General features: G+C 41.1%; 1 protein-coding gene across 1 annotated transcript in view; it reads right to left on the bottom strand.

Moving 5' to 3' along the window:
• Window positions 1–1,399: 1,399 nt before the first annotated feature.
• The window catches only part of LOC137757347 (uncharacterized), a 108,443-nt gene continuing 91,160 nt past the window's right edge, over window positions 1,400–18,682 (bottom strand). Inside the window, exons 8-9 of the mRNA XM_068534065.1 lie at window positions 10,756–10,871; window positions 1,400–1,623 (exon numbers count right to left, since the gene is read on the bottom strand). Of these exons, the coding sequence (XP_068390166.1) occupies window positions 1,616–1,623; window positions 10,756–10,871 (124 nt within the window). The 3' untranslated portion in view covers window positions 1,400–1,615. The remainder of the gene's footprint in view (window positions 1,624–10,755; window positions 10,872–18,682) is intronic.

An 18,682-nucleotide genomic window follows, 5' to 3' on the forward strand; every position in this document is an offset into this window, starting at 1 on the left:
AGGAGAAAGATAGTTTCAATCACCATATCTAAAAGCAATTAGGGGGCTTCCCTGGTGGCGCAGTGGTTAGGAATCCACCTGCCAATGCAGGGGACACGGGTTCGATCCCTGGCCCGAGAAGATCCCACATGCCACGGAGCAACTAAGCCCGAGTGCCACAACTACTGAGCCTGCGCTCTAGAGCCCGCGAGCCACAACTACTGAGCCCGCATACCTAGAGCCCGTGCTCCACAATAAGAGAAGCCACGACAATGAGAAGCCTGCGCACCACAACGAAGAGTAGCCCCTGCTCGCCACAACTAGAGAAAGCCCGCGCACAGCAACAAAGTCCCAACACAGCCAAAAATAAAAACAAATAAATAAATAAATGTATAAAAATAAATAAATAAACGCAATTAGGTTTTTGTCACCACAGAATGTTATCACCTACTCCACACTATCTGAAAGTTTAAAAATAAATAGAAACATTCTCTAAGTACAAAAATAACTAAGATAATAAGGCTCAATTACAAAAAATATTTATGTTCATATCTAAGAATGTTATACCATTTGAAGTTAAAGATGGTAAAAAGAAACAAAATTGCTCTTAATTTGAGAATGTATTTCCTGTATTATTGTAGTGGGATGAATGGTGGTCTCCAAAAGGACATGGCCATGTCCTAATCCATAGAACCTGTGAATATTACCTTATATGGCAAAAGATGTGATTAACTTAAGGATCTTAAGAGGAGGGGCTTATCCTTGATTATCTGAGTGGGCTCTAAGTGCAGTCACATGTATCCTTATAAAAGAGAGGAAGAAGTGTACAGACACACAGAGGGGATCGTCATGTGAATATGAAGCAGAGAGAGATGTGGCCACAGGCCAAGGAATGCCAACAGCCATCAGAAGCTGGAAGAGGCAAGGAACAGAGCCTCTAGAGGGAGTGTGGCCCTGCCAACACCTTGATTTTGGACTACTGGCCTTCAGAATTGACAGAAAACTTTGTTTTTTGAAGCCATCTAGTTTGTAGGAATTTATTATGGCAGGCTTAGGAAACTAATACAATTATCTTTACATCACTTTATTAATTCTACTTTGCCTTCTAGATGAATTTCATATTCTCTATGGAGTTTTCAATTATTGAGAGACTGTACTGAAAGAGGAACATAAGATGGTGAGCTCACAAAGGAAAGTTAAAGAGTCAAGAGTCATATTCTCTAAAATTATACCATACTTGTACACAGCTATGCAGTTTTCACACACTAATGACCACCAATGGCCAGAAGATACTGAAAAACTCTAGTTAAAAGTTTTCCCTTTGACGAGTTGATTTCTCTCAAAGGAGAATCAAGTCATGCAGTTCAAGACTCAATATATAGAGTTCAAGTTTATACATTTATTTCTGCTTCATTCCATGAGACAGAGCAGGTGGTAATCCTGGAGGAAGAGATCCTCCAACAAAAGTGATGGTGGTGGTGATGGTTTACTACTTATTCTAGGTAAAGTAGTTGGAGGAGGAGGAGCAACTCTTCTAGGTAGAGGTGGCGCTGGTAGAGCTGTTGATGAGGATGACCCTCTATCTGCCTGTGGATGCAGGAGAAGAGGTCCTGAAATTTATGAGCAAGCTGAGGGCTCATGCTCCTGTAATATAAATAATTCAGTGTTTAAGTGCCTGTAATAAAATATACGGTAAACAATTCATAACAGTAGACATTTGTGTTTTTTTATAGATTATACATTGCTTATTTATCAACATTCAAAGGCTTAATAGTACATGCATAAGTCAGATATTTGATAGGTCAGATATTTCATAAGCATTTTAAGCTCTACACAATGACTACTTCTGCTAACACCCTAATGTGAGGACAGTTGGCACCCTCATCAAAGGCTTTCTGAAATACTTCCCCAAAATGATGAAAAATTATATTTCATGATAAACATATGCAAAGAAGAATTATTCTATATGGCTAGCCAACTATCCTATAAGTTGGTTCAAACATGGATAATTAATACAAGGTCATGGGTTTGAGGTCCTTGAGGGTCAATTAGCTTTATACAAAGAGTCTGTCTCACAGTGCCAATGACCTACCTGTCTTCTAATAACATAATTAATATTCATTTGCATAGTAATATATTATCAAAGTTTTTACATGTATTATCCTTTTTGATTCTTATTATCACCTTGTAATATAGATAGGGCAAGTTTTATCTCACTTCTTGTGAACAAGGAAAATGAAACTCCAAGATTTAAGTGACTGAACAAAGCTTATGCAGGTAGTGTGAAACATGAGTAAGATTTTAATGCAGTTCCCACACCTAATTTAGTTCCCTTACTACTATAGCAGACTATCTCCTCATGAATGCATATTATTTGTCATGAGCTGAGGACAGAACCTTGGAGAATGCCACACTGGGAAGTAAAAGGGAGAGTAAATGACTTCTCAGAGATGTGAAAAGGGAAGTAGGAGGACAGGAAAAAATGAAACCTTTATTAAAATTATAAAACATTATAAATACAATGAAACAGAAAAAGGCTAGGAAAAGGCCACTAGATTGGGTCATTTGGGGTTCACTGGTGACTTTTGACATAACTTTTAAGTCGAATGTGGAAACAGACCAATTTAAGAAACAAATACGTATTGAGGACAGTACTTAATCAGCTGTAAAATTCAGACACTGATGAAAATTTTAAGTATACATGGGAGCTTTTGTCAAAGGTGGATATATAAAGTTTATAGGTTATTAAATTATGGTAGTCCAGATTCTCAGAGGTCTACAGAGGGTTTTGGGAAATCATTAAAATGGGGATTTTCTTCTTGAAAGGAAATACCATGGCTCAATTATTCACACCATCATGAAAATTTCCTCTCAAAAGTTTTGCTTGTGTAATACATTCTATCACAAAACATTCAGGGTAGTTTAAGAAACTAATGCCTGAATGTTTATTGTCTTAGAAAATAAAATCTGTAGAGTTATTTAAACTAAAGTGTTAATTTGCCAGAAAGTCTGCTACTGGTCACATTTTTCTTCCATCTAACAAAATAATTTTCTACCATAGAACTTACTGTAACATGACACAATATATAGTTTCATCACCTGGGTTCAGTGCTTAAGCTTAGGATTGAGCTCTGAATTCTTCATTTCCCTGCAGTGATCACCACCATAGATGTTCACTTAATAATATCATTTCACGAAAGCTCAAAACAATATTATGTATGAAATAGAGCGTTAAATCTCAGACCCTCAGTCATGATTATTATCATGACAATTGGGGGTAGAGCTAGTACTAGTGGTGGTAATAATGAAGAAATAGGTCACCAACCAAAGGCAAACAAACCCATTTTCACTCCTGGGAAAAAAAAGAAAAAGAAAAAATGGGTGGACCAAGGAGTTTTTCTTGATTTATCATGGACATTTTTAATGTTTTTCTGTTGAAATGTAGATCTTAGAAATTAGTATGGTTTTTTAATATTTCATACCATACATTTAAATTTAATGAATAAGAAAATGGGACCTAAAAAAGATGTCCTCCAATAGGTGCATGGATAAACTGTGGTACATCCATACAATAGAGTAAAAGAAATCACTGATTAAAAGAAATGAGCTATGAAGACAAGAAAAGATATGGAGAAAACTTAAATGCATATTGCTAAGTGAAAGAAACCAAACTGAAAAAGCTACATAGTGTAGGATTCCAAGTATATAACATTCTGGAAAAGGCAAACTTATTCAGATTGTTCAAAGGCCAGTGATTGTGAGGGGTTCAGGGTTGGGGAGAGAGGGGTGAATAAGTGGAGCACAGAGGATTTTTAGGGAAGTAAAACTATTGTGTGTGAGTCTATAATGGTAGATACATGCCACCATGTATTTGTTAAAACCCATAGAATGTACAACACGAAGAGTGAACCTAATGCACCCTATGGACTTTAGTTAAAAATAATGTATTTAAATTGGCTCATCAACTGTAACAAATGAATCATACTAATTCAATATATTTACTGGGAGCAGGGTGAGAGGGTATATCAGAAATCTCTGTACTTTTTAAAAAAAAAATCATAAAGTTCTCAAGCAATTCAACTTCTTAACTATATTTAACCTTGAAAAGAGATTGCACTTGTAGAATGTTCAAATTGATGCATATTAATACAAATTAGAATCTTTCTACCACACCGTGAATTGTCTAGCATGCAAAAAGAGGTGTTCTGCAAAATTGGACATCAAAAATGCATTCTTCTTAAGATGGCTAACCAAAACACTTATATAAAATGTTAAAAGTAGGAATGTGAGAAGTTAAACTGTAGTGCTAAGTCAGAGAGATCATCTGAATGGTGGACATCCTTCCATTGTATCTTGTCCAAGGCCCTGCCTCAGTCAGGACTCTAAACAGATTCAAACAAGCCTGAAGTTGTAGAATGAACACTGCTCAAGTCCAGCTATAGAAAAGGTAATATTTATCTTACTTGACCTTTGTTGCCAATGTCACTTCAGGTCATTTTAGAAGGTTGCACGCTCATCCAAATGATGCTAATTCTGTTTCCAAAAGTGGTTTATCTTCTTATCTAGAATTGTCTTTAGAGTTTGTAGAACAATAAAAACTACTTTCACTATTACTAAATATTAATCCACAGAGTATATTTGACTTTTGGAAATTATAAAAAGTCATTCATATCCAAGTTTGAGGAAAGAGCAGGTGAGCAATCTGGATAATGATAGTGTTTGGGGGGGTCAAACCTGAAATACTACTTAATAATTTTTTTATTCATCCCTACCTGAGTCCTGGACCCCACAGAGGCTGATCCAAAACTTTTCTAGTCTATTTAAATTTCAAAACTACCAAAGAGCCTTCATGGACAGTAAATAAACTTATTTGCTAGTTCACTGAGAAGATGGAGGTCCTCCAATGTGAGCTTGTTCAACTTGATTATTATCCACGTTTTCTCTGAATCCACACTCTCATCTCCCCTCCTAAAGTTTTCTCCACATTATTTTTTAGTTTGGTAACTGCACAAACACACTGTCCACAATTTCCTTTTGTAAATGTTTCATTGGTACATTTGCAGAGAGGCACTCAATCTTCCTGCTTGAAATTTAAATTAGCTAAACAATCTGTAACCACACATAGAATCAGAATCACGCAGATCTGAAATATATGAACTGGAAGCAGTCTTCTTAGAAGTCCACTAATCTTATCCTCCCCTGTTGATAATGAAGAAACTAAGATCCAAGGAGTATAAATGACATACTTAAAGCTATAGCCAATTAATGACAAAACTGAGACTTTTAAAAAAAATTTATTTATTCTATTTATTATTTTTGGCTGCATTGGGTCTTCGTTGCTGCATGCAGGCTTCCTCTAGTTGCAGTGAGCAAGGGCTACTCTTCGTTGCGGGTCGCGGGCTTCTCACTGCGGTGGCTTCTCCTGTTGCAGAGCACGGGCTCTAGGCTCATGGGTTTCAGTAGTTGTGGCATGCGGGCTTCAGTAGTTGTGGCTCGCGGCCTCTGGGGCGCAGGCTCAGTAGTTGTGGCACACGGGTTTAGTTGCTCCGCAGCATGTGGGATCTTCCCGGACCAGGGATCGAACCCGTGTCCCCTGTATTGGCAGGCAGATTCTTAACCACTGTGCCACCAGGGAAGCCCAAAACTGAAACTTTTTAATGACTTCTTTTAACTATTTTATACTACTACTTTAAATGGCTCACAAAAAGAGAAGGCATGCAGGCAGCCACTGGGAGAACATAAATGCTTGCATTTTAATTTTAAATGTTGGTTATCAGAATAAAACATCAAGCACTGAAATTTCTTTGTTATTTTTCAGTGCTCCTTTTCCCAAAATACACAAATACAGAAATCTAGGGCAGATACATAGTCATCATTTGCTCCATTCTTGTGATATCTGCTAACAATGCAAGCCCCAAACTAAGTGGATTCTAAGATTCTCAAAGGGAATTTTGAATGTGCTACTTAAAACAAGAATGCACAATATATGCAAGAGTGCATATATTAGATGCATAAAGATCTATTAATCAAAAAGCATGAAATTTCTTTCATCAATAAACTTGACAACTTCATGCAAACATTATATACTCATGCTCTTAGAATTTTCTCTAGCAGAGAAAAAAGCAAAAAAAAAAAATCCTGAAGTTACTTCAACGATATTCTATAATTTATGGAATGATAGAAAACTTGGTTATCTCCAAGACAAGGCAAACTCTAGAGAGACAGAGTATGTAAGCACTTTACCTTACTATCAGAGGCTGAAAACAAGAGAGCTTTTAGTCTTGTGCTTCTCTCTTCCACCAGCAGGAGAGAAATACTATACTAAGGTTTCACAGGATCTAGGAGAAAAAGGAATGAAACTTTTGGTAGAACCTAATAGAATTGCAGCTATGCTTTCATGAAAGTGAAAGAAAATCTAGATATAAATAACATTAAGATATTAATAAAGCTGGCATTTGTTCAAAAGCATTTGCGTAAGTCATTCACATGGAAAGAAAAGGCAAACTCAAATTTCAGCAAGTCTGCATGAAGTAGCAGTATCATTTGAAATTTTCTAATTAGAAAATTGAAAGAAGCCAAGTGGGGTCGCTCTAAGCAGAGACAGAGAAAGGAGGAGAGGTTATACCATTTTGTTGCTATCAAAAAGAGTGACTTTAGAGATCACAGCAGATAGAACTAGGTAACTATCTCACAGTTCTACAAGGAACTACCTATTGAAGAAAGAGAAATGTGAAGGAATGAAATGGAAATTATTTAGGTTGCTTATTTCTAAACATATCCTTTGAGCAATCTAATTTCCTTTCATTTATCACTTTAATATAAAAAGGCTAGTGTTTTTCTTCTACATCTGTTAAAGGTGATAAGGAAGGAACAGTAGATTATAGTAACCTTATTTTATTAGGAAAAACAAATGACAGAATCTGAGGAATAGAAAGAAAAAGGAATAAAGAAAAGTAAACAGAGCTTAAATGACTTATCAGATATCATTAAGTAGACCAATATATGCATTATGGCAGTCCCAGAAAAATAGCAAGCTAAAAGGGCAGAGAGATTATTTGAAGAAATAATGGCTGAAAATTTCCAAAATTTGATAAAAGATTTTAGCCTACAAATCCAACAAGTTTAATGAACTTTGAAGTAGGATAAAACAAAAGAAAATCATATTGAGACACACTGTAATCAAACTGTCTAAAGTCAATGACAGAATCTTGAAAGCAGCAAGAGAAAAGCAACTTGTCACTTAAAAGGGATACGATTATCAGCAGATTTGCCAGCAGAAATCTAGCAAGCCGAAAGGAAGTGGGATGATATGTTTAAGTTGTTGAAAGAAAAAAACTGTCAACCGAGATTTCTATATCTGGTAAAAACTGTCCTTCAAAAATGAGAGAGAAATTAACACATTCTAAGACAAACGACAGCTGAGAGAGTTCATTACCACTATATCTGCCCTACGAGAAATGTTAAAAGGAATCCTTTAGGTTGAAATAGATGGATTCTATTCTGTAACTCAAATCTATATGAAGATATAAAATTTTCCTGTAACGATTTTCAGAAACACCAAATCCTTCAAACAATCCAAATGTCCAGCAACTGATGAATAAACAAATTGTCATATATCAGTACATTAGAATACTTCTCAACAATAAAAATGAATGAACCACTGATATATGCAATGCCATGGATGAATCTCAAAAGCATTGTGCTAAGTGAAAGAAGCCAGAAACAAAAGGATCATTACGTTATGATTCCATGTATATTATTTTAAAAAAAGACAGAACTACATGAAATTAGATCAGTAGTTCCAAGGGATGGAAGTAGAGTGAGATCACTGACTAGAAAGGAACCAGAGAACTTTCTGGGGTCATAGAAATATTTCATATCTTGATTGTGATAGTGGTTACATGACTATATACATTTATCAAAACTCAATTTTGTACACTTTGAAAGTGAGTTTTACAATAGTAAATTATACGTCAATAGAAATGAAGGCATATGTTCACAAAGAAACCCAAACACATATTTCACAGTTTGTCAGGCTGTATAATATATTTCTTTAACCACTTGCCAATTGATAGACATTTCACTTGTTTACAGCGCTTCACTATTGCACTACCAAAAAATCAATATCTACCAATAATTCAATATATGTGGTTATGGATCCAGAAAGGTAAAGTACTGTATAACTGAAAAAACATTTTGAAAGTCTCACAAAAGATAGAGGAGAGTATATGTAATGTGATTAAATTGAGTAAAATAATCATATCAATATTTAATAAGCCTTAAACATTTTTGGAAATTTCCATTGCTGTTGTTAACAATTTTCCTCAACTTTTGCCCAGTCCACAAAACAATCAATTAAGGTTAAACACAAGCAATTAGAGATTATTATGTCAGTTCCCTCAGGCAAAAGGTGGCAAGCCTATAATTTTACTATGCCGACTATCATTTTTACGTCAATTGACACTAAACAGAAACTGACATGTACACATATAGAGCATAAGCTACTACATACACTTCGCTTAGCTAACTGAATGAATTTAACACTAGGTTTGTCGAGGACCATAACCAAGTATTCATGAATATATTTTGACCACATTCTCACCATTTTTAAAGGATTCCAAATACTTTTTAACTTTTATGATTACAGAAATTAAAATTTGTTTCATGATTCATTATGGGTGGAAATGTGCCAATGAATCCACATTTGTAATGACGAAGACTCAAAATGACCCTTAAACCAAAAGCAGCAATGGGAGGATATACAATAACACCCATTAACTCAAGATTTCTGTGAAAACTTTCACTTCAGTAACATTTGATCTACGGCAGAAAATATCAACTACATAAAGAAAGGAACTTCTCAGGAACATTCAAACACTTTGGGTACATGTTTCTTAATATATATGAAATTGTCTTAATAATAAATTACCCCTAGTTAAGGATGAAATAAATAACTAGAGAACCTCTTTGGAGCAAAATGTAGTTGTCATTACTATACACACCAAGGAAGCAAAAACTTTTTTGGGTGTGATGGATGTGTTCATTATTCTGAGTGTGGTGATCATCTCTCAGGTGGAACATATGTCAATAGTTATCAAGGTGTACACTGTAAACAGGGCAGTTTATCTTCTGCCTATTACACTCCTGTTAATAAAGCTCAGAAGGAACATACCTGTGTGTCTAGGGCAAAGTAACCAAGGAGAAAAGAGGTTGAGTGATCAGGGCAAAGAGCAGCCCGATCTTGTTCATTGCTGGCCATGCTTGGTAAATATTTTCATTCTAATTTCAATGGGAAATTATTGGAGAGCTTCAGGCAGGGGCCTGATATGATTTGAATGGTGGGAGGCACTAGAACCACAGATGTGTGAAATTGGAAGAGACAGTGAACTCCCTAAGTCTAGGTGCTCTTAAGAGAGGTCCATAGGTTTCCTTAAACTTCCTGAAGTAGCTGCTAATTTGTGTATGTATGTACAGATATGCATTTTTAAAAAATTAATTTCCACAGTATTCATCAGCTTCTCGAAAAGGTCCTTGACCATAAATATGTAGGAACTTTTCATGGATTTACCCAGAAATTAGTTAGAGATATCAAAACCTGGAGAAGTACAAGGATGTGTTCAAGATCAGAGGTGGCAGGTTGATGAGGTCATGAGGGGGTTATGATGCTGACTACCGTCTCTGGTCCCCTCCTCTCTCCCTGCCCCAAATGCTGATTCACAGAACACAGTCGTCATAAAAAGCTGGCATACAGCACACGAAGCCAATGTCTGCTGAACCCTGACCCGCTCACCCACATCAACAGGAGAGCGTGCCAATGGTATGGTCCATAAGAGGTGATCAGCCAGCACAACTACTGGAAACAGTCCCTTATGACTCCCCCATCAAACCTGTATAACTTTCTAAATCACCTATGGGTGTATTACTGTTAAAATCACAAAAGAACAACACATCATAAACAATAATAAGCTATTCCTCTTTCATTATTACTGAGCCTGCCCTGTGCTGTAGACCAGAAGAATACTATAGAATTGGCGTTTGACAGCTCTAGTTTTCCTCCTGTAAAGAAACGACAAATGAGTGTATGCTGGATCCTTACCAATGGAGATTTCAATACGGTATAAAAAAAACTTCTTAAACTAGGAGGCGCTATATAGCAAGGTACGTTTCACATGAGAAGCTTCACATCATCCTTCTCAGAGATTCCAGTGTAGGATGACAGAAGGTCCTTTTCTCAGCAATCCAGGGGACAAACAGGATCCCCTCAAATTCTTTCCTAGCTCTAGGGTTTATGAAAATGTCGGGCTATTTTTTATAGCTTTAAAAGGTCCCAGGTTACTGAAATAACCCTGCCTTTGCTCAGTCTTGAGCGTGAAGAACGTGCCTCCATGGCACCAGTATAAACTGGATTAAAACATTTCAGAAAGTCACCTTTGTAAAAAGCAAGGGGGTAAAACACAAAGTACACCTGGGAGTTATGTTCCATACCTATCAGATGTGTGAAATCGGCTCTAGTAAAATAATGGCCTTTTCTGGGCTTCGAGTTTCAACTGAGTTCAGGGGTGTTGGAACTTACCAGATAGGTTGATATTTGAATCGCACAGGCAGAACTCTCCTGATCATCACGATGAACAATTACAGGGACTGAGTATACCTGGACGTGGTGCTAGCCAGACACTAACAAGAGGAAGTTCGGTGAGAGACCTGCCTTGAGAGGGGAGCCTATTGTACAGAAGGGGGAAACAGAATCAAAGCACAGCTGAGGGCTGTACTGCGTACCTATCAGAAGTGTGAAGTCAGTGTCTGATCTTCGTCTGTGCTTGAACTCTGGGTCCACACCAAGGCAGTGCACGAGCTGTTGATCGTGCCCTTTGATCTTCTTACCAAACTGTGACCTGAAAAGGAAAGAAAGTATTGTTGAATACCTTGGCCACAGATACAGATTAATTTCCCTAAGTAAGAATTCAGCATGAAAAAAGTAAAAAACAAAAGAACAAAACAAAACAAAAACACACCAGCCTTTTCCTAGTTCTGCAAAAGAAACCCATCCAGCCACTGCCTACCCTTAGGAGAAATAAGCCTACAGCTACAGATGGTCTGGACTTTATACTGCAAACCCACTGTGATGTAATCCACTGTGACCATTTGGTCACTTCATATGGTAATTTGCTGGCATTGAGGCTTGTGGTCAGAGATACCGGATCAGCCTTTCTGCTTCCCTAACCTACTGTCCCTGAGGTTAGTGAAATAAATAAATAAACTGTCAGCCCTGCAGCCACAGATACAGAAATGTTCTCCCACTTATAACTGATTGATTTCCACGAGGGATGAGCGTCCTGGCCCAAGGGGCAAATGACAGTTTGGGTTTTGTTCAGCACTGTCAGTCACGTAGCTATAAACAACTTACAGAAGTGGACCGAGCCACTTCAGCAAGATGCTCTGTAGGGACCAATCTCTACACGTATTCCAAAAAGATCCATTTTATAGGAGCACACACTTAGTATGCATGGCTAGAACCTCGATTTATTCAAAGTGGCTAAGGTCTTCAACCATATCCTCATCAAGGTAATTGTGGCCCTAACCCTGACCAATTCCAAACGGACAGAATACACCACAGCGCCTCCTGCTTCAAAACTGGAGGGTCAATGACTATTTGTAAGTATCTAAATGATTTAACAGCATAACATTAGTAAGAGGCACACAGGATATGATCCTCAGAGGATCATCCCCCAGATGTCCACAGGGTCCCCCCCACCCCACCCCGTCTCTTCCTTCAGGTCTTTATGTCCCCTTCTCAGTGAGGCCTTCTCCATACAACCTACCTGCAGGTGCAGATCCCTCCCCCAGACCTATTCCCCTTCCCTGCCTTCGTGTGCTGCACAGCACGCGTCATTATAATACACGTGGGTCTTATTGAGCTTACCTTTCAGTCTCCCCCACTAGAATGTGAGCCCCATGTGAGCAAGGACTTTAGGTCTCCTTCGTGTCTGTATGTCCAGCACGAAGAACAGTAGTATCTGGCACATAGTAGGTGCTCAGCAAATGATGAAGGTCACCTTTGGCCACCAGCCTTAATGTTCATGCCATTCCCAGAGCTGACCCTGTCACCTGTAGAGTGTGCGTCTTTCAGAATCTCCTCCCCGTATTTACATTCTCACACAAGAGATCATTAAAAATAGACACCCTACGCTTTAATGAAGTGGTTGGATAATTCTACAGTACTTAAAACAAAAACCACCTGTTTCCAGTCCTAACTGGAGACACAACCGATTACAGCTCTGTAAATGCAACCAGAATCAACTCTTTTAGGTTGGTGTTTTCACCCATATTACTCAATAACATACTCAAAACACGATTACTTTATCAGTGTTGGTTGGCACAGTTGCTTTTGTGGATATTTTTAGCTCTGTATCACGGATCATTTCAAACAAAGCCGATAGAACAATATATCCAGAATTCTGTATGTCGGTCAAGGAGCTTCAACAATCAACGTTTTGCCACTTAAGATTTATTTGTTTTTTCTTTTTTCTAGCATATTCCAAAGCATATTCCAGATATCCTACGACTTCGTGTGTAAACCCAAAGAAGTTATTTCCTCCACATACTCTGCGGTCACATAAACTATAACAAACAGGGCTTTAAAAAAACATAACCAAAATACCGTCATTACATCTAAGAAAAATTACAATTATTCCCTAATGCCACAGGAAACCATCCATGTCCAATGTATCTATTTGACCTAAATATCTCTCTTAAATTTGATTTGTTCTTATTAGGATCCAAAGAAGTATCTTACATAGCATTCGCTGAAATAGGACTTAGTCCTCTTTTCATCTATAACAGCCCTTCCCCGTTTTTTCTTTGCTATTCCTTTGATGAAAAGACTAGATTATTTGTCCTGTGGAATTACTCACATTCAGTGTTACTCTATATGCATCCTGTCCTGAACATGTTCCAGTAGAAACAGAATAACCCGTAGTGAGATCTCTGGATATGGTTAGATTCAGGCTCAGTTATTTTAGCAGGAACATTTTATAAATTTATTTATTTATCTATTTATTGGCTGCGTTGGGTCTTCGCCGCTGCGTGCAGGCCCTCTCTAGTTGCGGCGTGCGGTGGCTTCTCTTTGTTGCAGAGCACGCGCTGTAGGTGCGCGGGCTTCGGTAGTTGTGGCACGCGGGCTCAGCAGTTGTGGCTCGCGGGCTCTAGAGCGCAGTCTCAGTAGTTGTGGCGCACGGGCTTAGTTGCTCCGCGGCATGTGCGATCTTCCCGGACCAGGGCTCGAACCCGTGTCCCCTGGGTTGGCAGGCGGATTCTTAACCCACTGCGCCACCAGGGAAATGTCCCTTAGCAGGCACATTTTAGACTTGATGCTTTGTACTCCTATATGATACAACAGGAGTATCAGATTGCACTGTACTGTACAGTGTCAATTGTATCACATCAGAACACCCGCGCTGTTTCCCACACTTTTGATGGGAAACAAAAAGTTTCCCCTGGCCGGGGAGACGGGGGTTGATCGGTGGGTTGTACTATTCTCACCTTGATTCACCCACATTATAAAATGTACCATCTACCTTTTACTGAAATTTTATTAAATGTATGTGTTGGCTTGCTTTTTAAATTTCTGATATGCTATTCATGTACCATATAATCCACAATGTTAAAATGTACTAGTCACTGATTTTTACTATATTCAGACAGTTGTGGGCCCGTGACCACAATAAATTTTAGGACATTTTCATCACCCCCAAAAGGAAGTCCATACTTATTATCTGCCGTTCCCTATTCTCGGGATGGGACTGAAACCGGCCTGAATGGCACAAAGATTACTTCAAATTGAAAACATCTGAGCTACAACAGAGGCAGAAATAAGTCTTCTCTGAACTGCCCTTATCTGGCTAAAGCAGAACTTTATAAGAGACAGCTGCCACAACCCCACCCACATGGGGGGGGGGCGTGTCTCTAATCAGGGAGGCCTGATCTTGGACATGAGAACATTCCAGAAGATGGTGTAAATAAGCCTCATCAGACCCTTCCATCCTTTGAAGTCCTGATCCACCAAGCCCCCTTGCGAAGTTGGTATATAAACCCCTATCTCTAGCCGTCTAGGGAGCCTCTTCATCTGAAAGCTCCTTCACGGTAAATAAACTTTTCTCCTATTAATTTACCGATAATTAACTTTCAGGCCCCTAGCCAGTTGAACCTAAGACGGTAGAGAAAAAGTTTTCCTCCTAACGTTCCCTTCTCACTAGCCCTATGGCAACCACGCGTGGATTTTTTCTCTCTGTAGATCTGCCTGTTCTGGGTACTTCACGTGAATCAGATCTTACAATGTGTGTTCTTTGGTGTCTAGCTTTTTTCATGTATCATAATGTTTCCAAGATTCATCCGTATTTCAGCACGTATCACTACTTCATTCCATATTATGGCTAAATAAAAACTCACGGTAAGGGTATAGCATATTTTGTTTAAAAATTCATCAGTCGATGGACATTTGGGTTGCTTCCCCCATTTTGGCTTTGTGAATAAGGCTGCCGTAAACATTGACGTACAAGTTTTTGTTTGAATGTTTTCAGTTCTCTGGGATACGTGTCTAGGAGTGGACTTGCTGGTCATGTGGTCACTCTATGTTTAACTTTTGGTGGAAGTGCCGAACTGCTTTACACGGTGTCCGCACCATTTTACATTCCCACCAGCCAGTGTATGAGGGGTTCAATTCCTGCACATCCTTATTACACTTCTTATTTTCCATTTTTAAAATTACAGCTGCCCTGGTAGACGTCAAGTGGTATCTCTTGTGATTTTGATGTTGGTCTCCCTAATGACTAATGACGTTGAACATCTTCTCTTGCCCTCAGTGGCCATTTGCATGGAGAGAGCAATGGATTTGCAGCATGAGACGCCCCCATCCCCACCCCACCCCACCCCTCGCCCCTTGTGTGTGTGAACCACTCCTGGTTCACATTGGCAAAGCCACGTAGCCTCTTTGGACCTCGATTTCCTGGCACAATGAGTAGTTATTGCATCTGTGTTCATCCAGGGAATGGAGACAGAAAAAAGACTTTGACTCGGATCTCTGCATGGAGAAACAGCCACTACTCCCTAGAGTGAAGGAAAAGAAACTCACAGAGGAATCCAGAGGGGCAGCTGAGATCCAGAGCCCAGGGACTGGTCAGGTAATTCCGCGTGGCGAGGAGGTGGAAGCGCTCTTCACTTTCCACCCTCAACAAGGCGGGCAAGTTGTAGCAGAGCATGAAGCCCTCCCCTCACTCCCTAGGAGTTGAAGGCAGCTGCGCTTTGTGAGATTTCCTGTGGTGACCTGAAATGCAAAAAGGCAGCTGCCTGGCCAGAACTAAGCACCTCAGGGTCCTCACTGTCCTCCTCCCTTCTGCCCTGGAAATTCCCACCAGCTCTGCCCAAACAGCAGGGAATGGGTGAGAAAAGGCGCTGTGAGTCAGAGCCTGAGCCAAGGCTGGGACTAGCCGGACAGCAGGCGGTCTTGGGGGGCCTGGGCCTGTGCAGGTGCTCAGTGGGGGAGCAGAATGGAGGCAGGAAATCCTGAGGAGTTAGGGGCAGTCAGCAGGCCAGTTGTGCTGCCCTGGGGTCGTTGCAGAGCCCATGGATTTCTTTTAAGTGTTTCTTGGAAGGGTGGTTACACTGGGGAGTGGATAGGGGCAGGGGTGACTTCGGTTCTCCCTTGAAAAACTTCTGTATTTCTGGAGATGTTTTTTCTTAAGAAATAACCAAGCAATAATTACATTTGTCAATGGAAAGAAAGAGTTAACAAAAACATCTTCACAGTCTCGACTGTTTTAGTCACCAGAAAGCTGCCGGTTACCCACGATCCTAGAGACAGTTGTTTCTAAAGGTCTGTCTTTGAATCTCTCTCCCGTGCTCTCTCTCCTCCGCTGCACCCCTCTGCAGGGAACAAGCTACTGGGTGGATACAAGCCCCAGTTTAACACCCCTCGTCTCTGAGTGGCGGCATCACCTGTCATCTTCCTTTTCCTCTCTATGCTACATGTGTCTCCTTGATGTGAAGGTTATTTCTCTAGAGGAGCGTGTTCCTTTTCTCAACAGGAAACAACAAGTCAAGGCGCCCGCCAGGCAGGAGAAACCTGCGAGTCGCTGCGACTCCTTCGGACGCAGCACATCCCCACCCACCTAGGCGGTGTGGACACCACCTGCAGCAGCCCCGGGAAAACCGCTTCAGAGGCGCTGGCTCCCTAGCAGGTCCTTGGCAAAGAGCGGGAGGTGACGGGGCGCAGGGAGTGCCTGCTCTTGGGACTCTGCCTCTCACCTGAGGAGGGAGCAATTCAAGTATTAGTAACCTCAAGCATAAGAAGGATACAAACTCGTCACATCGTTTGCAAGTGTACTTACACTTTTTTCCTCTAAATAGTCTTGCGACCGTTGAACGGTAAAATTTCCGTTTTACTGTTCCTTCGCATACATCGTTGGCGGCAAGGCCCCTACAAGGGGGACAAGTTGGTCCTCCCGAGCAGAGAGCGAAACACGGGAGGTTTCCTCTCAGACTTTCCCAAGCTCCCCTCTCCCACCTCTCGGCACCTGGGACCAATTGAGGATGTCCCACCCCTCCCCTGGGCGGGGCCATCACCGAGGAACCCGGATTCCCAACCCCTCCTCTCCCCCTCGCCCTCCCCCCCGCCGCGCCCCACCTCCCGGGCTTCTCCGAGGAGACGCCGACGACAGGGGGCGGGGTGGGGGTGGGGGTGGGGGTGGGGTCGTCTACGCGGGGCCACGCAGGCGCCGCTTTACGGCAGGGGTGGGCGTGGGGCGCCGTCGAGTCCCGCCGGCCCTCGCGCAAGGTTCAGAGCTGACCGGGTTTGTCCCGCCGGAGCGTGGCTTCAGCCAGGTGGGTCCCCTCAGCCTCCTTCGTTTCCTTTCCCTGACGCGGGGCGACGCGGGGCCGGGGGCTGGGCTCCGTCCGGCAGCCTTTCTGATCCCGGGGACCCTCCCCGTCCTCTAGCGTCTGGGCAGCGTATGCCTGGCGTGCGCCGTAGGCCAATGGTCGCTGCATCCTGGCCGGCTCGGGGGGAGGCGGGGACGGGCCGAGGGGGCGCCGCGTGGGCCCGGCCGGGGTCTGGCGTTTAGGCGAGGCTGGCTGAGCGTGGGCGCCGGGATTGTACCGCCGCCTGAGTTCTGTGCCCTGGCGCCAGTAGGGAGAGCGTCCAAGTAGAGCCCCTAGGGAAGCGGTTCCCTGTGGCCAGAGGGCGGGGAGGGCAGGAGGAGAGCGCGGGGCCGCCAGCTCCTTCTTCCTTCCCTCCCCATTTACGTGGCCGCAGGAGGGTCGGCTTGGTTGGGTGGGATTGAGTGCGCTGCCGACAGGGACTGGGCTCCCCGGAATGTATCCCTAGAGAAGTAACATTTCCTTTCATGAATTTTTGACCTAAAAAAGTTATAGCTCCATTTTCACGTATGCATTTAACCACATGGAAGATTAAACCCCCAGATTTTCAGGGTCTCTGCAAGTGATGGGAATACTGGTGGTTAATGTTTTTTATCTATTTACAGTTCTGTGCAGTAACAGGAGGCCTTTTATTAATGAAAGAAGCAATGAAGCTTTTTAAAGAAATAATTTCAGGTTATCAAAGATAAAAGTTCATGGTAATAATACAAAATATGAATAAGGGGAGCAAATTATATGTGGACAAAAAACTCCAAAAGGAAAAAAAACCACAGTTTTTTTTATGACACTGTTAAGGGTGCGTGTTCGTGCAAATGCTTGTTTCTTGTTACTGATAATTGGCAGAAGATTGGCCTTATTACCAAAATTTAAAAATTCGAAGAACTTCTGTAGACATTTGATGGCATGAGAGGGCAATCGAAATTAAAGGGTCAGGGATTTTCATATAAAGGACTGTACTTTGTTTACAGTGGGATTATAACCATTTCATGGGTAAAGGGGATTTGAGACAAGTCAGACTCAAGAGAGGTGAGGAAATGGCAGGTAATACAGGCCCCTCTGAAAGGGCAGGTCTTGGTTGGGAACTCATACTTTGTATGAAGTTATAGTGTAGTTTTTGTTTGTATTTCCTTTATATGTGCGGCTGGGGAATCTTTTGGTATATTTAAGAGCCTTTTGTGGCTCTTTTTCTGTGAACTAGTAATGTCTTTTTCTCTTGGTTGTTACTCTTAAACGATATCTAGAAGCTTGTTCTCTATGTTAGGAAGACTACTGATGTGAATTAAATACTTTTTTCCCGTTTATCAATGCTTTTCTAACTTCGATTATGCTTTTTTCGTTAGCATGGTAAATTTTAGGTGTTCACATTTATCCTTTTTGTTTTTTTAATGGATTTCTGGGTCAGGCGTACAAAAGGCTTTTCCTGCTCCCGAGCTATAAAGGAATCTTGCCCATTACTTCTTCTAGTAGTTGTATGGTTCTGTGCATTGTACCTTTAATTCTTGGATGCCTGTACAGTTCATCGTGGTTTATTGTGAGAGGTGTGGAACTATGAGCCTATTCTAGATGGGTGTCACTTTGTCCCAAGGCTGTCGGTACTCTCATTGATTTGGGAGGCTGCCTCAGTGTATACTAAATTCTTGTATGTCTTCAGGTCTATTCTTGAACTTTGTGTTCTACTATATATTTTCACATGTGGTATGACTAGTTCTCTCACAACATGGCTATTCATTGTCATAACTCTCCTGGATATCTCTGCCTGTTTGTTTTCCCTTAT

The sequence above is a fragment of the Eschrichtius robustus genome, chromosome X (assembly GCF_028021215.1).
Source record: "Eschrichtius robustus isolate mEscRob2 chromosome X, mEscRob2.pri, whole genome shotgun sequence".
Classification (NCBI taxonomy): Eukaryota; Metazoa; Chordata; class Mammalia; order Artiodactyla; family Eschrichtiidae; genus Eschrichtius; species Eschrichtius robustus.